The sequence below is a fragment of the Pelophylax lessonae genome (genome assembly GCF_965119305.1).
Source record: "Pelophylax lessonae genome assembly, chromosome: 5".
Lineage (NCBI taxonomy): Eukaryota > Metazoa > Chordata > Amphibia > Anura > Ranidae > Pelophylax > Pelophylax lessonae.
The window spans coordinates 173625197-173649903 of NC_138772.1; the positions used below are offsets into that span (position 1 = coordinate 173625197).

At 44.0% G+C, this 24707-nt stretch overlaps 1 protein-coding gene across 1 annotated transcript in view; it reads right to left on the bottom strand.

The window, feature by feature from the left end:
- Positions 1 to 9991: 9991 nt before the first annotated feature.
- MRPL3 (mitochondrial ribosomal protein L3) overlaps positions 9992 to 24707 on the bottom strand; it is a 185831-nt gene continuing 171115 nt past the window's right edge. The window contains exon 10 of the mRNA XM_082258377.1: positions 9992 to 10440. Coding sequence (XP_082114503.1) covers positions 10291 to 10440 — 150 coding nt within the window. The 3' untranslated portion in view covers positions 9992 to 10290. The remainder of the gene's footprint in view (positions 10441 to 24707) is intronic.

A 24707-nucleotide genomic window follows, 5' to 3' on the forward strand; every position in this document is an offset into this window, starting at 1 on the left:
GCTGTTGTTGGCCGACAAAATTCGTGTGCAGTCTTTTGCACTTTTCAACAGACAAGACAGCCCTCGGACAAAAGACGGCCGATCGTTCGGCCGACGATCGGTACGTGTGTACGGGGCTTTAGAGGATTTTCAGACAAACGTCTATACGAATGTTTGTCTGAAAATCTACTAGTGTGTAGCCAGAATTACTATCTGTAGTGCTGATCATGGTTCTTAGGTGCAAAACAGAGTGGGGGTTGGCAAGCCGTCGATTGCGATCTGCCCGTTAACCTCGGGCAGCCGATGGGTAGATCCCGAACTCAGAGGACTTTGCAGGTCCTTTCCCCCCAACCTCCGCTACTCTCATCTTTACTGCAGAGTGGGAGCTGACTCAGGTGAAGCTGAGTGATCCTTGCAACCAATCACCAGTTTGTTAAAATGAAAAGTTAGCTCTGCCAGCTCCTGCTGCTGCCCTCCAACAAGTACTGTGCTGCCATCCGCTCACTGCTCTCATGTACACCTGTGTATGGTAGGAGAGTGCTTGTTTGCGTGTGCTGTAAAGAGAGACAACACCATAATGTGGGGGGGGGGGGGGTGAGGGGTATAAAGGGGGACAGAAGACCCTGCTTTGAGGGGGGGGCAATGGACACTAAGGGGGGAGTGATGTGAGGGGAGAGAAGACTACTGTGTGTGTGTGTGTGTGTGTGGGGGGGGGGGGGGGAAGGTTGTTGTGGTGTAAAGGGGAGATTTAGGCCCCTTTCATACAGACGGGGACCGTTCAGATCCGCCTGTCCGTTTTTTTGGCAGATCTGGACGGTCCCCCCATACATCCCTATGGGGCATCGGATGTCAGCGGAGACATGTCCGCTGACATCCGGTCCGTCTAAATGGACGGATGGAAACCCTATTTTCCATCCGTCCAGCGGATCGGATGAGAACGGACCGATGGTCCGTTCCCATCCGATTCCCCCATAGAGATGTATGGGGAACTGACAGCTGTGTCTCCACACACAGTGCAAAGAACAGCTGTCATCCTCCTGCTCAGCAGGGGATCGGCGGATCGATCCTCCGCTGAGATAAACGGAGTCCGTACGACGGACGGGCTGTGTGAAAGAGCCCTTACTAAAACTGGAGCATTCGGAATCTGGTGCAGCTGTGTATGGCAGCCAATCAGCTTCTAACTTCAAATTGTTCGGTTAAGCTTTGACAATAATTTGCACTCTCCAGTTTTAGTAAATCTGTGCCACTGTGTTCTTCATACCATCTATTTATTGAGGGCTAGATAACTTTTTTTTTTTTTTTTTTAAAGGGCAACACCTCCCCTTTTCAGGGATCTTTGGTTTCGTTTACACAATGTTTACAGGCGCTTGATCACATATCGAACCAAAAGTCCATAGAGTTAAAATTCATTAATGGCACAGGGGGAGAAAAAGTCCACCATGTAGGGCAGCCATCCAGAAACCAAAAGCCAGGGGTTCCACAGGGCTAAAACAAAGAAAAACAGAGGCGCCTCTAAGTGTAGACTTTATGCAACAGGTTTAATGAATAAAATTATGCACTCACGTTAGTAAGCATATATTCATGCCCATAAAACAAGGTTCCAGTGTGGAGAAATGTACATCATCCGGTCATGGACATCCGTCCTGCTGGAGCCGAAAATCCTTTCGCTGTGGCCGGCTTGTACGGCAAGGTTAGAACCAGGAAGTGCCGTGAAGGAGTGTGGCTGCCCTCCCCCAGGGCAGCAAGCACGCTCGGAAACACGTCGCATGCAGATGACATCATCCAGGTTCGACTATCCACCAAGCCTCGCTGTCAAGCAAATACACCGAGCCCACTTCCTGGTTCTAACCTTGCTGTACAAGCCGGCCACAGCGAAAGGATTTTCAGCTCCAGCAGGACGGATGTCCATGACCGGATGATGTACACTTCTCCACACTGGAACCTTGTTTTATGGGCATGAATATATGTTTACTAACGTGAGTGTATAATTTTAGTCATTAAACCTGTTGCATAAAGTCTACACTTAGAGGCGCCTCTGTTTGTCTTTGTTTTGATTTCGTTTGTGGTAGATCTCAACCCCCTGAAAGGTTGCCTACCCATGATTCAGATTATATGGGTTTTCTCTTTTAAATCTTTTTCTTAAAATAAAATGTAAAACTTCACTAATGCAAACTTCTATGTAAAGTTATATCTAACGGATCACTGCCATCTTAATAGGATATTACTAATTTGGCAACCCAACTCTAAACATTTCATGTCTTTTATTATTGCCTTTCTTATGTTATGACATGCTGTTTTTTCACGTATTGAATTTATTAATTACATTTAAATGATGTAAAACTTAAAAATGACATGTCCCCTTGCAGAAACTACCAAGCCCACCACGCATATAGTCTCATATCACCCATTGGCAAGAACAGAGCGAGTATGCAGCGCCTCGACATGCGATATCAGTGAGCATGGGGAAAAAAAAAAATTTATACGGCTGATGTTTTATGAATTGCCTTCCTTGTACAGTAGATTTAGCCTCTTTTGTAGCCCATGTGATGTGCTACGTTAATGTCTTTCTTTCCTTGTTATCTTGTCTGAAAATCAGCAGACAGACTGTATGTTAAGTATTTGAAGAGAGACCAAAGCATTTATCCATGTGATAGATTTCAATTTAATCTGTATTTACTGCTCATTGATTACAGCAGAAAATATTGCCATTGCTACCACTGTTCATCACTTCATGACAAGTCAACAGTGCACTGGTGACGTTTTAAAGTGGTCTAATATATTACCAAGGTTTTTTTTTTTTTTTTAAATAAATGGAAACAAATCAAAGTGCATGTCAGTACACGTTGATGTGCACTGTAAAGTGCATTACAACAAGCGCTGACTAGTGTTTTTAATAATTTCAATAGAAAACACCTCAGCAAAAAGTGCACAGATAAGCAAAGGTGTAAATGCAGCCTTAAGCCTCGTACACATGCAATGATTATCGGCCAACCGATCGTCCGACTTTTGTCCAAGTTGTGTTTTGTTGGTTGGAATGTGCCTAGACTGCACACAAATTTTCTCGGCCAACAAAATCCTACTTCAGAAGTGATGTCATGTGTTGGTTTGTTTTCTTTGTGTTTTTTCTTCACTGAGCATGCCCAGACTTGCTCATCAGATCTTTCCCTGTTGTGACTGCACGAAAATCGGCCGTTGTGTTGACGGCCAACAAAAATTTTATAGCCTGCACACCAGATTTTAATTCGGCCGAAAAGTCGGAGTTGGTTGTCGGAAGCATCATACTAAGGGTCCATGTACACGGGACGCTGGAAATGGCCGTTTAGGAGCAGTTGGTCGTTTTTTTCAGAATCCCCTGAACCCATCTACATTTTATCTTATCTGTCCATGTACACCAGGTCGTTTACAGTCATTTGCGTTCAGGGACTTTTTTTAGAACGCAATTATTTGCGTTCGAACGTGTGTTTCCCGGCGTTTCAAACGCACAAACGCGTCCGAACACGATGACCCGCGTTTAGCGTTCGCGTTTTTCCATTTGAAAGGGGAATAATTTTTTTGACCTCTAGGAACGCTTCTAAACGCAAACCCCGCTAAACGCCCGCTAAACGTGGGTACAAACGCGACCGAACGGACGTTTCAAACGTCCTAAAAATTCCAGCATTCAAAGGGACTTTTAAAAACGTCCCGTGTACATGGAGCCTAACAAGCCGAAAATCGGCAGATCAGACGTTGGCCGAGAATTCCCTGCCAATTTTCGACGCGTGTGTACGGGGCTTAAGTGATCTACCACGGAGTGAATTATCTTACTAATGAGGAATGGTGTCTGTGGGCTATGGGTCAATCGGCATTTCAGCATGTCACTTGTGCAAAAACAAGGACATTTGGAGCTTTTTTGACCTATGGGGTAAGGTCTTCCTCCAGGGGTCTGTGATTTCATATTAGCGATATAAATCAAGGACCAGAGAACATATTCATGACTGAAGGGTCATCTCCCAAAATGGAGGTGTTTCCATTCACGCAAGGGGTAGCTGAGAAGATGCACCAGACTGCAAGGAGCCACATCTGTAGCCTACCACATAGGGGTAAAACACTCGCTGTTGTTGCAACGGTGTAAACTCATTCAATTGTATGTACTAAAGGGTTTAATAAATTGTGTACATTTTAAACCATGTGGTTTGTGTCTTACAAAGTCCCTTGGGAATTCTTCTTTTTGTATTCATACATATCGGGACTAAGACACTTCCATGTTCCTCATATTCCAGCTTTCCCCTGGGCAAGTTCCTCTGTACTCACGGACACTTTTTTTCAGAGTTATCGTTGCCTCCAAACTCCACTTGTCAGAATCCACTGGACCTCTGCGTTCAGCAACACCTTCAGGGTCACCAGACCGACTGCCTGTAACCACCTTTCCCAGCTACAGAAGGAGAAACAGCCGTACTCTCCTTCTGGGACATGGCTTCCCGCCCAAAGACCCCCTGCCTCATGTGCTCTCGGCTTTTATACCCTATCCCATGATGCACCCCTTTGTGCCAACCCACTGGGACAGTTACAAAAGCCTGTGTATGATTGGCCAGGTTTCCTCCACTGTCCAACAGGCCTCCCTATTGGATACAGTGGGGACACTTCCTCAGACCAGATGAATACACACTGAACACAATGAGCAGGACTAACGATCGATCAGGCTCCCCTGATAAGCAGAGAGAGCAGACTATGTTTTACCTGTTGCTCCCCTGTTAAGCAGGCAGAGCAAAATATTCTCCCTGCCTAGCACCTATCTAGGAGGGTGCTACACAAAAAATGGATTTTTGTAAAATCTTACCGTAAAATCCTTTTCTCTTAGCTCATCGACAGACGTAGTCCTCGGTGATACACCACCTTCGGGTTATGTTACCTCCGCAGGAGCAGGACTAGACAGGAAATTAAAAAGCTCTGGCCACACCCTAGGGGCAGTCCCAGAGGGTATATCCTCTCTCTCTCTGCCTCAGCAAATCAGTTATGTGAAAAAGCAGTGCTTAGAGAATTTAACCCAACCCAACTCCAAAACAGAGGGGCGGGGACTACGTCTGTCGATGAGCTAAGAGAAAAGGATTTTACGGTAAGATTTTACAAAAATCCATTTTTCTCTAGCGCTCATCGACAGACGTAGTCCTCGGTGATACACCACCTTCGGGACGTCCCAGAGCAGTATCACCACTGAGGGGTGGGAAAATGGAAATCAAATCCCAATCTAGAAGGCCCAACCGGTGCCAACTAGAAGTTTACAATGCTCATCCTTAATGATGAGACTCAACAAAAAAATTTTTCAAACAGAAAAAAACCCTCGAGGTAGACCACCGGTCTCCTCAAATTGCGGCCTGCAAAACTTTGCGGCCAAATGAGGCATCCGCCGATGCCGTCACATCAATTTTATAGAATTTAGTAAAGGTATGTACCGACGACCAAGTGGCCGCCTTACATACCTGGACCACTGACGCCTGATGGCGAAAGGCCCAGGAAGTACTGAGCGCTCGAGTGGAGTGCGCCCTAACAGGGAACGGAGGACTCTGACCCTTAATAGAATAAGCCTGTACCACCGTTTGTCTAATCCATTTGGCAATGGTCGCGGCAGATGCAGGCAAACCCTTTCTGGGGCCATCCGTGATCACAAAAAGTGAATCCGTCTTACGGAATGATTCCGTAGCTTTCAGGTATACCCTGATTGCCCGAACCACATCTAAGGAATGCAACGCATGTTCCCGATGATGCTTGGGCTGAGGACACAAGGAAGGTAGTACAATATCTTCATTCAGATGAAAATCTGAAACCACCTTAGGAAGAAAAGATGGCTTAGGATGAAGTACTACCTTATCCCTATGAATCACTAGGTATGGGGACTGGCATGATAATGCAGCCAGTTCTGACACCCTGCGAGCAGAAGTAATAGCCACCAAGAAGACCACCTTCTGGGATAAAGTAAGCAAGGGAATCTCCCTGATGTTTTCAAAGGGAGGTTTCTGTAGAACCGACAAAACCAAATTAAGATCCCAGGGCGGTAAGGGCGCGCGGACTGGAGGAGCCAGGTGCCGCACCCCCTGGATGAAATTCCGCACCAAGGATTTGGTAGCTAAAGGTTTCTGAAAGAAGATTGCTAATGCTGAAACTTGACCCTTGATGGTGCTCAAGGCTAGCTTCTGCTCAACCCCTTGTTGCAAAAAGGCCAATATTCGAGACACCGAATAGGTACGTGGAGGAAATCCTAAAGATTCGCACCACGCAATATAAGTCTTCCATGTGTGATAATAGACTTTGCTGGAAGTCGCTTTCCTAGCTTTAATAAGGGTAGGAATGACAGAAGTAGACAAACCTCTGTCCTTCAGTACTTGGGTCTCAATGGCCAGGCCATTAAAACCAGCGACTGTAAAGCACGAAGGTAAATAGGTCCTTGAGACTACAGACACTCCCTGAGACGAAGTTCCCACGGAACGTCTGCGACTAACCTGTCCAAGTCGGCCAGGCCGGCTTGAAGAGGCCAGCCTAGAATTTCTAGGACCACTGGCGCTGATTGGATCTGAACCAGGCGTCCCTAGAGCTATCTGGCCCCGACCATCCGAGAAAGTCTGGTCGTTTTCTGTTCCCACACATTTATCAGATACCTGATAGTTATCAGGCAAGGTGATCTTTTCTGGTTGAACCTCAGTGACCGAAGTCACCCGACTAGAGGCTACTTGGCCTATCTGGTCAATCAGATCCGATTCCTGTGAGGTATCGGGACTAATCTTAGGAAAAGGTAAAGGAAAAGATCTATACAGGGAACGGTAACTACCGCTTCCTGTACTAAAATGTTGGAAGGGAAGAATCGCACCGGTAGTAGTGGTTGATGCTCGATCTAATGTCCTGAATACCGGTGAAAACGTCCCCCCACCCTGAAATTGGGTGGGGGCGCACCTTCAGGCTGTGTACTCCTTTACTTCGGGTTTGGCTGGGTTGGTCCTCTGCTTGTCCGACCAGCCCTTCTTGAACCCTCCTGGAGGAGTCTTGCCTTTCCCGGAAGTACCAGCCGGGCGTCCTTTATGGGCGGTAAAGAAAGGTCCTCGCTTGTTGCGAGGTTCCTTAGCTTTTGCAGCCTGTGGCAAAAAAGTACTCTTGCCCCCGGTGGCATCCTTAATGATTTCATCTAGGTTGGCTCCAAATAGACGATTCCCCTGGAAAGGGAGATTGGTCAAAGTCTTTTTGGAACCTAGGTCAGCTGACCAGCATTTTAACCACAGCACACGTCTGAGGATCACTGCTAACTTAGATGCATGCCCTAACAAGGGAGTAGTGTCCAAGGCTGCGTCACAGATAAACCGTAGCCCTTGTATGATCTGTTCTATCAAATCAGATGTCTCCTGGGGAATATCTTTTCCCCTAAGATCTTGGCATACCATCTTCGCCCATTCTGTAAGTGTCTGGGAAACTAGACCAATAACAATTACTGGTCTAAATGCTGACCCTATCAGAGAAAAGATAGTGCGGGACTCCGCTTCTATCTTTCGATCCACCGGATCCTTAAAGGACGAAGTGTCCTCCACTGGAATAACCGTGGCTTTATTCAGCCTGGAAATAGGCGGATCCACGACTGGTGGTACCGTCCATTTCTTAATGATGGATTCCTCAAACGGATAGCGTCTAGCAATACGCTTGGAAATAGTAAAGGTACGTTTAGAATGTTCCCATTCTCCTTTAATCTGATTTCCAAAACATTTGGGTACAGGAAAAACCTTCACCGTTTTGATGGGCTTATTAGTTCCAAAAGGCCTCTCTGTTTCAGTTACCTCTGCCGGTAAAGCCTCAAGTTTTAAGGTTTCTTGCACTGCCACAACTAGTGCGTCCACCAATGCTTCTTCCTGAATTATAGCAAGAGAAGAAGCGTCCTCCTCACTGTCTGAGGGGGCTTTACCTGGGATAACGGCCTTTGCAGAGGAACCTGCAACTGCAGTGACCATCTCTGAATCTGAGTCAGAGGTGTCAGATAGTATAGGGGTAGGCGGGGGTCGCTTCCTTGACCCCCGTCCCTGACAGGCCGCCTCCACCCGAGCCACCATAGACTCCAAAATTGCTGTAAATGACTCTATACTCTGTACACCGGCGGGTCCCGAGGCCCCCTCGAGGGAAACAGGTGGGGGAATCTGTGTGGCAGGGTCCATAATAACTCCAGTTACTTCCTGGATGATATAATTCAAAGTAAAGAAAAACTTTTTTTTTTTTTTTTTTTTTTTTGACCCTCAGCGCCACAAAAAAAAACCCCTTAGTGTTACCTGCTAGGGATCCCTATCGATCGAGAGAGAGAGAGATAGACCCCCAGGCTCACCACTTGATGTTCAGAGTTGAACTGCAACAGCTTACAGCGCTGTCTTAGACAAACAGGAAGTCTTTTGGCTGGCTGCCCAGGAAGAAAGGAGGCGGCTCCGCCCCTCTGTACGCCTTCCGGCGCCTCCCCCAAGCTCCACGAGGTGTAGAATCACCTAAAACATGGCCGCCCCCATGCTGGAGACACGAGGCTACGCCAAAATGGCGGCTCGTGCGATCCAGCAAAAAAAATGGCGGCGGCCTGTGCTGACTAGCGGTGTGCTACAGGCACACAACACTCTCTCTGCATGGGGATATGGCGTGTTTGGCGGTACCGGCCCTGGCGGACCGCATGGCCGTTCGGGAGGCCTGCTATTAGCTGGAGATCTGACTTGGAAGGCAGTCTACATGTCCATGGCTTCTGACTGGTAGGTAGCTTATACTTAACCCATAAGATTCCCAGAATGCCACAGATTACATCTTTAAAACATGTATACAATAGATAGTTAGCTCCCAAACCAAGCCTCCTGGCTTTTGCACACATAAAATCACACTCAAAGTAGGAGGATTTGTGACATGTTATAGGATAGAAAGAACTCTTTCTTACCATACAGAGAGGGGCCCGCGTTCACCACAAAACCCGTCAGGGAAAACAGGGGGAACATACTACTCACCATACCGGAACCAGGCGGGCACCAACTCCTGACAGTACCCCTCTCCACCGGGGCGGGAGGGCTGTCGACCGATACGGACGCCGTGACTCATGGTCTTTGGCGTTTCAGCGAGACGTTTAACTCGCGGGTTCAGTCCTTTAATGGGACTTTGTCGCGGCCGACTCAGCGCGGAGCTATGGCCTGCACGCGCTCGTAGGCTGAACTGGGGTGACCACCGGATCTCAACATCCAGCCCGTCGCCCAGTTCAGCTTTCTTGCTTGAAGATCTCACAGGAACACTGGAGAAAAAAAGCTGTCCAAAAATCCTTTTAGAAAAAAATTTCTTGCCAGGACCTAAGATCCCAGCAAGGTATCTAGGTCCTTACTCCTAACTAGACAGAAAATAACTGATTTGCTGAGGCAGAGAGAGAGAGGATATACCCTCTGGGACTGCCCCTAGGGTGTGGCCAGAGCTTTTTAATTTCCTGTCTAGTCCTGCTCCTGCGGAGGTAACATAACCCGAAGGTGGTGTATCACCGAGGACTACGTCTGTCGATGAGCGCTAGAGAAAGCAACATGTAAGAATCTGCAATAAGGTTTTCTAAAAGACTTGAAATTATTATGGTTGGATGCTGGAAAGGCTTTTGTTTTGAAAACTGTAGTTCCACTAAAAGATGAACCGTATGATTAAAATTAGAAATCTACTGTCCAATAGCAGCTTCCTTACTTCCTGCCCCCCACCCTCATTTCCCTGTGTAGACGTGAACCTAATTGAGAGCTATGAAGGATCGGAGATCAGAGTTATTATTTCAGACACTAAGTAAATGAGGTAGTACAGGACTACAAGGAGATTAAAAGGTGTAAGACTTCAGTCAGACTTCTATTTTTTATTAGAACAACCATTAGCTTAGTTTGAGACAAAATATAATTATGTCTGCAGATACTAATTAAAACTACAACTTCGATCTCCTGACTTATTAATAAAATCAGAAACATAATTGGAGTGTATTTTCCAGTAGGAAAGCAAACAAGCCATTCAATGAATATAGTCCAAAAATGATTAAACTGTCTTTATTTCAAAAAAACACGACATACCTGATAATGTTAAGTCATGACACAATTCGTTTGGAAAAGCCCTGTGGATCCACAAGATCCATAACAATATAAAGCAAATTGTAGATACAGAAATCATCTTAGTTGCGTTCAATATGAAAACCTGTTTATGCCCTTGTGTCTTTCAGGATAAGACTGGCGGCAATGGGAAGGAATCCCTTCTGTAACCTGGGCACCTCATTCATTACAGTAAGCACTGCGATTGATGACAACACCTATTGGAATGGAGATGTCAGAAATGCTAAGAGTATTTGACAGAGGGTTCATTGAACTGGAACACTTCCTCATCATAAAGGTCTTCTGGCAACTCTTCATCTCCATCAGCGAAAAAAGTAGGAAATGGAAGGTTTTCAAAGCCTTTTTGTTTGACAACGAGTTTTGTGTCAGTGACCTAGAAAACAGGATGGGAAAGGATGACATTTGATTATAAACCAAAAAAAAAATGTCTTTATTTTACACATACGTTGACCAAACCTCTGCATCACTTTTGGATAAATTACAGCCATGATTAACTGGCTTTAACCACTTAAGCCCCGGAAGATTTTACCCCCTTCCTGACCAGGGGGTTTTTTGCGATTTTTTACTGCGTGACTTTAACGGACAATTGCGCGGTCGTGCGACGCTGTACCTAAATGAATTTGACATCCTTTTTTTCCCACAAACAGAGCTTTCTTTTGGTGGTATTTGATCACCTGTGCGATTTTGACTTTTTGCGCTATAAACAAAAAAAAAAAAAAAAAGAGCGTAAATTTTGCAAAAACAACAATATTTTTCACATTTTTTTATATGAAATTCCCCCCAAAAAAATGTAAAAATCAAAATTTTTTAACATTTTTGGCCAATTTGTTTTCTGCTACATATGTTTGGTAAAAAAAAAAAAAAAAATCGCAAAAAGCGTATTTTGATTGGTTTGCGCAAAAGTTATTGTGTTTACTAACTAAGGGAAAGATTTCTGTCATTTTTGGCGTTTTTTTTTTACACGTAATGGCGGCGATCTGCGATTTTTTTGGGGTACTGCGACATTGCGGCGGACAGATCGGACCCTTGACCGACATTTTTGACACTTTTGGGGTTACCAGTGACATTACTGCAGTAATCAGTGCTATACATATGAACTGTTACTGCAAAATTACACTGGTAGTGAAGGGGTTAACTTTATTGGGGAAGGAGGGATTAAGTGTGTCCCTAGGGGCGTGCTTTTTACTGTGATTGGCTGTGGCTACTAGTGTAGGAACAGTGATCAACGGTCCTACATAGTAGAACCGTATGATCACCATTTCTACACAGGGGAAAATGACAGGCGGCTTGTTTACATCAGCCGCCTGCCTTTCTCCCTCTGCACCGACGATCGGCGAGTGACCGGCGGACATCGGGTCCGCCGGTCACACGCACGGACTTGCTGGGGAACAAGCCGGGGCGGGAGCGCGCCTCCGCGGGCGCGCGCTCGCCCGCTATTGGCTCCCAAGCAAGTGACAGGCTAGTGACGTATATATATGTCACTTTGCCTGGCCAGGGTTGACTGCCGACGTATATAGTCGTGCGATGGTCGGCAACCGGTTAAAGAGATATAAGGCTGCATTCACATTTGAGCGTAGCGTTTTACAGCGTTTTTTTTTACCGCGATTTTCAGGCGTTTTTAGAGGCAGGCATTGACATCTATCAAAAACGCTGGTAATCAGCCCAAAAAAAAGCTCTTGTACTTTTTTCAGCTACAGGCGTTTTGCAAAATGCTCAGATGTGAATAGGGGCCATTTAAATGAATGGGGTTTTACTCTTGGGCGTTTTGGAACGTTTTTTTTTTTTAGCGTTTTTGGAGCTAAAAAACATTCAAAAACGCCCAGGTGTGAATGGAGCCTTAAAAAAAAAAAAAAAAAAAAAAAAAAAAGTCATTATACATCCAAAAAAAAAAAAAAAAAGGTTTTGTACAATATTACTTATATTTTAAATGTTCAGCTTGTTCAGTTAAGATATGAAAATGAAAGATAGAAGCGGATTGGATGATTACTCATTAAATTGGGGGCAAAATTTTAAAGTTGAACCCTGCAAATTCCGTTGTTTGTGTAGATGGAAGAACCTGTTTTTTTGTTAAGCTCACTGGTTAAATGAAGTGAATTTTAACCAGGTACCCTGCAGGTTTATGCCATAATGTGCTAATATGCACCACAGGAGCAGGAACGGTACTAATAATGTCAACATTTTTGAGTTTACCTAATTGATAAGGGGTCATAAGGACCATTACTGCGAATTCCATGAGACAAGAGGCAACTAAATTACTGGGGATGGTGAGCTGCGTCAATATTCCTATAATCACCCCCATATTTCCACTCTTTTGCCTCAAAAATGGAGAACACTACAAACATTACCATGGCATGGTACACCACCTGAGAAGAGGGGTAGAAATAGAGGATGAGAACTATGCAAATTTTCTTTTTAAAAAAAATTATGTAATTATGTAAAAAAGGCTGTGGGAGAGAATTAGACTAAATGCCTACAGGAGTTTTTTTTTTTATAAATTCATGCAAATCTACTTAGAAGTTCGGGGTTTCCCTTAAAAAAATAAAAATAAAATAAACTCACCTAGGTGGATGCAGCATTGGCCTAATGTCTGTTTACCACCGACTCCATAGGCCCGTACACATGATACGAAAATCGGAAGTTAAATTTTGTCTGTCAATTTTTAGGATCGTTAGTATAGTGCTTTCGACAGCCGATTACGAATTTTCGGATGTCAAAAAGTGGATGTGCAGGCTATAAAATTTTTATCGTATGTGAACACAACGTCCGATTTTCTCTTAATTAGTACAGTTTTTGTCCGAAAAAAATCTTAAGAGCAAGACTACGCATGCTCAGAAATGAAAGAACACATACAAATCAATTCAATACATGATATCTCTTCTGAAGTAAAATTCTGTTGTACGGGAATTTTCGTATCAAAAGTAACCTCTTCACTTTCGATATGAGACTAGCATGCAAAAAAAAACAGATGAAAGATCGTCCAATAATCTGATCGTGTGTACGAGGCTCAAGACCAAGAACTGAGCAATCAAACATCGCTGATGACTCAGTTCTTGGTCTTCAAACTGCAGAGAGTTGTTGACTGTCAATCTCTGGTTTTCTGCTCTGTCCCTCCAGCACTCACTGGAGTACAGGGGGGTGCAGCTGGTTCAGGCTGTCCGCTGAGAGGCGGAGCAAGATGCCGGTCCAGGCTTCTGGGACAATCCTGACCATACAGTCGAGATCTTTTCAGAGCCTAGACTGGCTCTGTGATGTCAGCGAACGGTGGGCTTTAGTCAGTTGTCAGCTGAAAATGGGTCACAGGCATGCAGAACGAACAGCACTCCTGGGAAACACAGAAGTAGTACAACCAAAAAAGCTTTGGCTATACTTTCCATTAAGGTGATGTAGAGCTGCACGATTCTGGCCAAAATGAGAATCACGATTTTTTAGCTTGAAATAAAGATCACGATTCTCTCACGATTCTCTGTGTAACAAAAAAAATTGGGATAACTTTACTGTTACGTTTTTTTTTTATTCATTAAAGTCTATTAATTGTGTTTGAAAGACTGCTGCGCAAATACAGTGTGACAAAGTATTACAACAATCGCCATTTTATTCTGTAGGGTCTCTGCTAAAAAAATATATAAAATGTTTGGGGGTTCCAAGTACTTTTCTAGCAAAAAAAACAGATTTTAACTTGCAAGCAACAAGTGTCAGAAAAAGGTCTAGTCTTTAAGAGGTTAAACTTCCTTTCTCCCTGGCAGAGGGAAGGAAAAAGATACAATGTAATCATTTTGTTTATAGTTACTGGGAGACTTAGGCCCCATGCACACGGGGCGTTTTTAACGCCGCTGTAAGCAGCGTCAGGCGTTTTCTTTTTGCAGCCTAAAAACGCCCCTCCATGTTATTCTATGGCCTCATGCATACTCAGACGTTTTTGAGCTGTAAGTGGCCTAGGCGTTTTTAAGCTGCAACAAGAACCCACGACCTGCGCGTTCTGAGGACCAGCGTTACAGCGTTAAAAACGCCTGACGCTGCTAAAAGCTGAATAACTTTGCTATAACTTGCTTAACGTGCGTTAAGCCACGTTGTACGTTTTTTTTTCTTCCATTCAAAATCAATGGTTCCCTATGGGAGCCTATTGATTTGAATGGAGGTCGCACCGCAACACCGCAAGTCGGATTCGACTTGCGGGGTGGCTTGCGCTGTGGGAATCTTGAGGGGGAACTCCACGCCAAAATGGGAAAAAAACGGCGTGGGGGTCCCCCCAAGGTTCCAAACCAGGCCCTTCGGGTCTGGTATGGAATTTGAGGATAGCCCCATGCCGAAAAACGGCGTGGGGTCCCCCCCAAAATCCATACCAGACCCTTATCCGAGCATGCAGCCCGGCAGGCCAGGAAAGGGGAGGGGACGAGCGAGCGGCCCCACCCCCCCTGGACCACACCAGGCCACATGCCCTCAACATGGTGGGGTGTTGGTGCTTTGGGGCAGGGGGAGCTCTGCACCCCCCACCTCAAAGCACCTTGCCCCCATGTTGATGAGGACAAGGGCCTCATCCCCACAACCCTGGCCGGTGGTTGTGGGGGTCTGCGGGCAGGGGGCTCATCGGAATCTGGAAGCCCCCTTTAACAAGGGGCCCCCCAGATTCCGGACCCCCTCCCTATGTGAATGGGTATGGGGTACACTGTACCCCTACTCATTCACCACATAAAAGGCAGTGTATGGAAATAAAGACAAGAGACGTTTTGGAAAGTTTATTAAAAATCTTCATCCGACTCTTCTTGTCTTCTCCTCTCCGGGGTCTTCTCCTCTCCAGGGTCTTCTGCTCTTTTGCTGTCCCCTCTTCTTGTCTTCTCCTCTCCGGGGTCTTCTACTCTTTTGCTGTCCCCTCTTCTTGTGTTCTTCTCTCCGGGGTCTTCTGCTCTTTTGCTGTCCCCTCTTCTGCTGTCCTCTCTTCTTTTCTTCTCCTCTCCGGTCTTCTGCTGTCGGCTCTTCTTCCTCCGGTCCTCCTCCGACGACGTCTCCGCTGATTATGCCTATCTCCGGTCTCTGCAGCTTATTATATAGCCATTAGGGGCGTGGCCCCGATGACGTCATCTGTGACATGAGGGGGCGGGGCCTCCCGGTGACGTCATCGGGGCTACGCCCCTAATGGCTATATAATAAGCTGCAGAGACCGGAGATAGGCATAATTAGCGGAGACGTCGGAGGAGGAGGACCGGAGGAAGAAGAGCCGACAGCAGAAGGCCGGGGAGGAGAAGAAAAGAAGAGAGGGCAGCAGAAGAGGGGACAGCAAAAGAGCAGAAGACCCCGGAGAGAAGAACACAAGAAGAGGGGACAGCAAAAGAGTAGAAGACCCCGGAGAGGAGAAGACAAGAAGAGGGGACAGCAAAAGAGCAGAAGACCCTGGAGAGGAGAAGACCCCGGAGAGGAGAAGACAAGAAGAGTCGGATGAAGATTTTTAATAAACTTTCCAAAACGTCTCTTGTCTTTATTTCCATACACTGCCTTTTATGTGGTGAATGAGTAGGGGTACAGTGTACCCCATACCCATTCACATAGGGAGGGGGTCCGGGATCTGGGGGGCCCCTTGTTAAAGGGGGCTTCCAGATTCCGATGAGCCCCCTGCCCGCAGACCCCCACAACCACCGGCCAGGGTTGTGGGGATGAGGCCCTTGTCCTCATCAACATGGGGGCAAGGTGCTTTGAGGTGGGGGGTGCAGAGCTCCCCCTGCCCCAAAGCACCAACACCCCCCCATGTTGAGGGCATGTGGCCTGGTGTGGTCCAGGGGGGGTGGGGCCGCTCGCTCGTCCCCTCCGCCTTTCCAGGCCTGCCGGGCTGCATGCTCGGATAAGGGTCTGGTATGGATTTTGGGGGGGACCCCACGCTGTTTTTTCGGCATGGGGCTACCCTCAAATTCCATACCAGACCGAAGGGCCTGGTTTGGAACCTTGGGGGGACCCCCACGCCGTTTTCTTCCCATTTTGGCGTGGAGTTCCCCCTCAAGATTCTCACAGCGCAAGTCGGATCCGACTTGCGGTGTTGCGGTGCGACCTCCGTTCCATAGGGAACCATTGATTTTGAATGGAAGAAAAAAAAAACGCTGCTAAAAGGAACGTGGCAAAACGTGCAATAACGCCAATGGAAAAAGCTACTGAAAGCACGTTTTTACAGCTGCTTTTTCCGGCGTCAGAACTAACTTTGACGTACGTTTTTTCTAACGCCCCGTGTGCATGGGGCCCTGATAGGCTTTGTTTGCGGGAGGCTTTTTTTTTTTTTCCACAGCTGTTCTCTCTGCAGCTATGCAAAGAATCGAGCATATGTCATGTTTAGATCGTCAGGGGGGGTGAATCGAGATCACGATTTTCATACGATTATTCGTGCAGCTCTAAGGTGATGCCATTACATTGGGAAGAACTAACAGCAGCAGCCCTGCCTGAACTGCACCTGTATATAGCGTGACTTAATTGCACAACTGAACTGCACAAAAACTTTTTTTTTTTTTTTTTTAAGCTGAAAGCATTAGGAAAGATTTTATTCTTCTGCGTAAAGCAGACCTGCATCTATAGTGTATGTTAATTCCACTGGTAGGGAAAAGCTTTGCCTGATCTTGCCTAATAGACAAATTTCATCTTAAAAGGTCTCTCTATTAAGGGTGGGTGGGAATTAGGTACTTAGAGTTTATCTACACAAGATCACAAGTGTACATTTGGACTTGACAATAGTTTATAATTGTTTACTTATATTGCATATATAGATTTCATTTGAATATTGTATATTGCCATGGATTGCATAAGAATTCTATTTGTTTGACATTTTGAGAATATAGTGGACGTTTGCACTTTCTGCGCTGTGCTATATTGCTTTAAAAAGGTGTTTCCTTGAAGTTATAAGAGACATCTGCATCACTTTATACTTCTTGGATTATATTACATTGCACTGTTAAGAGATGTATGTTTTTTTTTTTTTTTTAATAGAATAATACTTACCTAGGTGGATGCAGCATCAAACCGATGCTGCATCTGTCCCCTGGCACCTCTTACACTGAAAACCGAGCAATCGAACATCGCGGATCGCTCAGTTTTCACAGCTCTTTGCTCTCCCCCACCCCCCAAGTGCTCACTAGAGGGCTGGGCTGTGGAGGGGGCGGGAATGATCGGCTCAGGCTCTCAGTGGCTCCCTGAGAAGCTAAGCCGGCTGCTGGTCCAGGCATGTGGGTGGATCCCGACGTCATTGTCACGATCCTGCCCGAGCCTGACCAGGCTCAACGATGTCAGCCGACAGAGGGCTTCAGCCTGCTGTCTGCTAAAGATGGGTTTTACAGGAATGCAGAACGAACTGCAAACTAGCTTTGGCTGTACTTCTCCTTTAGGCCCCTTTCCCACTTGTGCGACTTCTCCTGTGACTTGGGGCTGCAAAGTCGCATGACAAGTCCTAACGATTTCCAATGAGTACCATTCATATCTGTGTGACTTCAAGTCACAATGACTTCAAAGTAGTCCCTCCACTACTTTGGTCCAACTTTGATGTGTCTTAAGGGCCATAGATCTCAAGATTACACAGGGATTGCTTCAGTCAAAATTGTGCGACTTTGGAGGTCACACAAGTGTGAAAGGGGCCTTAGGCGAATTAGTAGAATTTAGCACTGCACTTGCTATAGTTTTTTTTTTTTTTAGATTTACGTTATATAACATTATAGTAATTGCAAGCTTATTTTAGGGTACAGTTTCATAAGCAGCGTGCAGATGCTTTATTATATTTATTTGCAGGTATACAAATGTCAGGGAAATTTGTACAGCTGAGTACTGAGTGTGATAGACATGCATACAACCTTTAAAGAAAGCATTTTGAATTGTTTTAGTGGAGAAATGCAGTTTTATGAAGGGCATCACAAAACCTTGGAAGCAAACATGTGCTTATCAGTGGCAGTTTGCCCGATTCTAAGCAGGGGCCACAAATATAAGTATGATTTATCTGTGGACACGGTCTCTGAACTCTGATTTGTATTCCAGGCTGCGTTTTTCTTTTTTTTACTACAGGAGATGGAAGGCTTTGTGAACAATACTTTAAGCTGGATTACTTGTATACCTAAATCCTGCTCTGGGCATTTCCTTAGCCTCACATTTCCTTTGTTGTATGTCGCAGCGCTCGGCTGCTGGAATCGTGCCCTCTGAATCATTTGAGAAGCTTTTTGTCTCCTTTAGTGAGATTTCCTAAAGTATTATTTTACACCGTGCTTCTATGGCCTCTTCAGAAATCCTACAGCGGAGCAGAAGATGTTACTGCATATGTCTTTTTTAAATGAGATGTGGGGATTGCAAATAAATAGGAGACTTGAAATATTGAATATACCTAGCAGAATAGAAGCAAATAAGCTAGGCCTGGGAAACAGAACATTAAGAAAATATATTATAGTACAGCAGAACGCTCTCAGAGTAATATTAGTTTCTCCCTGAGGCCTCAAGAACGAAGCACAAAAAAATTAACACAATTAGATATCTACATAAAATTCCTTCCTCAGCTGTCCTTATCTGCACTCCAAAGACTTAAAGAGGCTGCACAAGCAAAAGAGGACTAATGGACTGATAGCGGTTATGGCTGGTACACACGATGAGATTATCGGTTTTGTTTTGAATGCTAGTCTCATATCGAAAACAAAGAGTTTACTAACGCTCCGAAAATACTCGTACGACAGAAAGAAAATTCAGAAGTGATGTAATGTGTTGTAATGTATTTATATTTTCGAATGACAACTATACTGATTAAAAGGAAAATCGTACGATCTGGTATCGTATGATAATTTTCGTGCTTGTCCCATTGCATAAAATTGGATGAACTGTCATGATCAGGTCTCGAAAGCTCTGCACTAACGATCTGATTATCATACAATTGCTTCAATTTATTATTCATGCCATTTTCTGATCGTGTGTATGAGCCTTAACCACTTAAGCCCCGGAAGATTTTACCCCCTTCCTGACCAGGGGGTATTTTGCGATTCGGCATTGCGTGGCTTTAACAGACAATTGCGCGGTTGTGTGACGCTGTACCTAAACCAATTTCACGTCCTTTTTTTCCCACAAACAGAGCTTTCTTTTGGTGGTATTTGATCACCTGTGCGATTTTTTGATCATGCGCTATAAACAAAAAAAGAGCGTCAATTTTGCAAAAACAACATTTTTCACATTTTTTTATATGCAATTCCCAAAAAAAAAAAATGGAAAAATCAAAATTTTTCAACATTTTCGGCCAATTTGTTTTATGCTACATATGTTTGGTAAAAAAAAATCTCAAAAAGCGTATTTTGATTGGTTTGTGCAAAAGTTATCGCGGTTAATAACAAAGGGAAAGATTTTTGTCATTTTTGTTGTTGTTTTTTTTTAACGCGTAATGGCGGCGATCTGCGATTTTTTTTGCGGGACTGCGACATTGGGGCGGACAGATCAGAACCTTAACTGACATTTTTTACACTTTTGGGGTTACCAGTGACATTTCTACAGTAATCAGTGCTATACCTATGCACCGTTACTGTAAAATGACACTGGTAGTGAAGGGGGTTAACTTTTTTTTGAGAGGGAGGGGTGGTGTGTGTCGCTAGGGGCGTGATTCTAACTGTGATTGGCTGTGGCTTGAGCTGTAGGAACAGTGATCAACGGTCCTACATAGTAGAACCGTATGATCTCTATTCCTACACAGGGGAGAATGACAGGCAGCTTGTTTACATCAGCCGCCTGCCTTTCTCCCGCTGTCATGGACGATTGGGAGTGCCCGGCGGACATCGGGTCCTCCGGGCACACGTGCGGGGGGGGGGGGGGGGTCCGTGACCGAGCGGGAGCGCGCCTCCGTGGGCGCGCGCTCGCTCCCCAGAGTCTCAAAGGCTAGCGACGTACCCATACGTCACTTTGCCTGTGAGGAGCTGACCGCCGCAGTATATGTACTTGCCGCGGTCGGCAAGTGGTTAAAGTGTTTGTTACCCTAACACTTCAAATTCCTGATATGTGCCTGCTGTACCATGTACTTGTATAAGAAAGTATCCTGTTCTCTTTGTATCGCTTCCTTTATGTGAAATCTCTGGTGTTCCTGTCAGTCCCTCTGCTTTCCAATTAAAAACTGACCACACCAAGCAGGAAAACAAACCATGTTCAATTCTCTAACTATGCTGGGAACTCAGTGTACTCTCCTCCATTGATCAGACTTGTCCTGATACGCCCCCGCTGCACAGCCATTCACTGGCAAGCTCAGTGTGCTGCTTCTTCTCCCCCCCCCCCCCAGCTTTTCTGCAGCTGAGAACACAGGGAATGTGATCACGTTTAAAAAAGGGGAAAAAAAAAAGGAATTTGTAATTGTTTTTATATCTATACAAAAATGTTTTGCCTTTAATTTCCATTTTAAACTGAATAGGTTGTTTTACAAAGTGATCTATGCAATCACGTTAGATGGATTAAGTTGATCTTCATGTTTAGCTTAGGAATGCTTTTAACATCCAAACAAATCAATTAACCACCAATGAGTGCAAGAAAACAGCTCATGATAAAAAAATAATTGTCCTGAAAGGTTTGTATTTAAAGTGGTTGTAGAGGCTGAAGGTTTTTTTACCTTCATGCATTCTATACATGAAGGTAAAAAACCTTGAGTGTTCAGCTCCCCCCTCAGCACCCCCAATACTTACCTAAGCTCAATCTCGAACCAGCGATGTGCACGAGACTCAAGGATCTCCAGGGTCTCTCCCTCCTGATTGGCTGAGATGCAACAGCCATTGAAGCGAGAGTGTGGATGGGGCTGAGCTGCACTCTCTGTGTCCTATAGCCATAGAGAACCGGCTCAGGAGCGAGCATGCACGAGTGCCCCCACAGCAAGCGGCTTGCTAGGGGGCACTCGGAGAGGGGGAGGGGCCCAGAGAGGCAGCGGACGGACCGGAGAAGAGGAGGATAGGGGCTGCTCTGTGCAAAACCACTGCACACAGCAGGTAAGTATAATATATTTGTTATTTTTGTTTCTTTGGGGGCCCCCAGGTCACTAGAACTAGTGTTCTGATTTGAAGATTTCCCCACAGACCGCAGACAAAACTGACAAGAGTTCTAATCCCTCTGTACTCTATCCAAAGCAAAAAAAAAAAAAAGATTTGCCTTTAGTTATACTTTGAACAAATAATGTAACTAAATAAGGCATGCTGCCTACTTAATTAAACCTGCATGTTCAACTTAAAAAAAAAAAAAAAAAGCGAGTAAATGAAAAAAGAAGAATCAATCCAGCTATACACTGAGAAATGAGCAATCAAAGACCACTGATCACTCAGTTCCCAGGTCCACTCTGAGCACAGAGTGGTGACTGTCAGTCACCATTCTGTCCCTCCAGCACTCACTGGAGCGCTGGGCTGTGCATGGGGCAGGAGCAGCTGGCTCAGCCTCTCAGTGCCACCCTGCTACAGGTTAAGCATGTAGGTGGATCCAGACATTGCTGAGATCCCTGCAGAGGCTGGTACGGCGCTGTGACATCAGCTGATAGCTGTCCTATAATCTAGAAAGCAATTGGTTCCGGTGAGTTTGCATTTCAGCTATATGGTGAAGGCAAGATATCATGGGTGACACCTGAGAATATTTTTCTTGTGATTAAGGACACATCACTTTTCTGTATTATTTACTATATTATCTATTAGGCCCCTTTCACATATACAGTTCGATCAGTTCAGTCACGTCAAAATGTATCAGTTTTTCATCCGTTTGTCATCCATTTTTCATCCGTTTGTCATCTGTTTTTTGTCCGTTTACATCAGTTTTTCGTCCGATCTGTTTTTTTCTGACGGATGAAAAATAGGACATTTATCCGTTCAAAAAAACGGACATTGACGGAAGCAGATGAAAACAGATGTTCATCCGTTGTCATCCGTTTTTACATAGAGATGCATCGATATCCATTTCTCATCCTTCAACAAATGGATGAAAAATGGACAAACGGACCTGTGTGTGAAAGGGGCCCAATAGAGATTACACTTTATACACAATTTTTTATTCCTTTTGTATGCACTTACAGCGCTGCAATATATTTTTTATGTTGTTCATACAAGTGTTGGTATATTTGCACTGATTGCACGCTGCAATTTGATTAATTGAGCGTTGACAACACATTGTTTTCATTTTATGGCCTAAAGAGCTTTAGTCATACTTCTCCTTTGAATATGGTATATTGGAAGACTATTTCAATTTACAGACAAATTTGTCCTGTTTATCATGATCATTGAAAGTGCAAATAGACAATATAGTTAATGACAAGATCAGTACAAAGCCTGGTGGAAATAACGGCCAGTAAAATAAAAACGTACTATAGTTTGTAGACTTCGGGATAATTTGTAGCTGCTATAACTTTTGCGCAAACCAATCAATATACGCTTACTGGGATTTTTTTTTTTTTACCAAAAATATGTAGCAGCATACATATTGGCATAAATTCATGCAGAAATTAGATTTTTTATTTTTTTTATTGGACATGTATTCTAGCTGAAAGTAAAAAATAAAGTTTTGTTTTTTAAATTAGCGTTTTTTTTTTTGTTGATATCGCAAAAAATAAAAACCCAGAGGTGATCAAACATCACCATAAGAAAGCTCTATTTGTGGGGGAAAAAAAAGGACATAAATTTTATTTGGGTACAGCGTTGCGTCGACTGTGCAATTGACAGTCAAAATAACGCAGTGTCATGTTGCAAAAAAAATTACCTGGTCATAAAAGTACAGAAATATAACCACTGATGTGACAGGTATATTTTCTGCCCCTCAAATGGTGTGTATCAGGTGCGCTAATCTGTTATTGGTATCCAATATATAATAATATAGTGATAGATCAATAATAAAAATTGATGATGAAAAATAAGTGAAATATAAATTGGGGGACAACTTCCTTCACCTCAATTAAATCAAAAACCAAAAGATGAATGACATGTGTCCAACAATGGGTGAACAAAAGATAAACAATGATACAAATACAATAGTGAATCCATATGAATCCAACATGCATGTGATGTATCGCCAAGGTGCAAAATTCAACACAATAGATAGGTGCAGCGAAGACCTCCACCGTGAATGAATAAGCCCCTTACCAGATGGGATAATACAAGAAATTTCTTGCTCAGATATAGGATTCTTCTGGTAAGAGGCTGACCTGCCCTCTCCTGATTGGAGAACAGTTTTTGGGGCTTTTTCTCACTTTCCCTGGGCTACACATTATTATTGGATCTGATAATACACACACCCTTGTATTATCCCATCTGGTAAGGAACTTATTCATTCACGGTGGAGGTCTTCGCTGCACCTATCTGTTGTGTTGAGTTTTGCACCTTGGAGATACATCACATGCATGTTGGATTCATATGGACTTAATTTTTGGATTCACTATTGTATTAATTTGTATCATTGTTTATCTTTTGTTCACCCATTGTTGGACACGTCATTCATCTTTTGGTTTTTGATTTAATTGAGGTGGAGGAAGTTGTCCCCCAATTTATATTTCACTTATTTTTCATCATCAATTTTTATTATTGATCTATCACTACTATATTATTATATATTAGATAGCAATAACAGATTAGCGCACCTGATACACACCATTAAATTTTCTAAGGTTGCAGCTTTTCTATTTTCCAGCGCACTTTTTTTTTTTTACACATCACATATATTCTGCCCCTACCTTTCCATTTGAGATTAACGCCACAGTATATTTTGAGCTCTGAAATCCTAAACATGTGGTGTCAGCCCTGCCTACTTCATTTCTGACAAATTACAAAAGACAAGACCTCTCCTCATCTCGAACCCCCCCACCTTACTTAAGCACAGGCAGAAAGCACAGCAAGTTATCAGCTCTCAAGATTTATGGTAGAATTACCACTTTTTTCTGTTTTGCACTTAACAGATAACAAAACTCTTTGAATGGTATATTTAATAGACCAAAGGGGAGCAAAATGAAAAATGTTCACTGTTAGGGTCTACATACATTTTAAATATTGTAAGTTGCAATTTTGCTATGTTCCATAATGTTTTTCTAGAATTAAGTAGAAGCATCCCTCAGACATACTGAAGAATCCATGAATATTCCCAATAGGTTCCACTGTTTCCTTTGTGTTTAAAATGCCAGTTATTCCCACCTTGATCACATAAACAAGGTTTAAAACAACAAGGTGCTAAAAGACATAATAATGGAGGCACAAAAACGAATAGAATGCGTTTTAATATGCTATAAGCTATAATGAAAACCAACCTCGCACAAGCTGTATAACAAGCAATGGTACATGAAACCATCTCTATGCCTATTCATTATGCATGAGGTTTCGACTATCAACAAAACTGCATTACTAGTCAGGGCTTTATATAAAGGTAATGTTTAGCTGCAATAGTCTCTCTCACAGGCTGTTTTTTGTCCAAGCATGTTGCAATTATAATCAAAATGCGATACTGGTGATATACAGAACTACCACTGCACTGACAACAGTCTAAAAGGGTATTAAAGAGATTTCCACAGGAAGGGAGACAAAGCAAATGCTTCTGCTCCCGCAATTACAAATTAATATATGCACTTCTGAACAGACCTATCTGAAAGAATCCACTGCAGGCCGTCTTAAAGTGATTAAGGTTGAAATGCTAAAAAAAAAAAAAAAAAATGGTAAACTTACCTGCTCT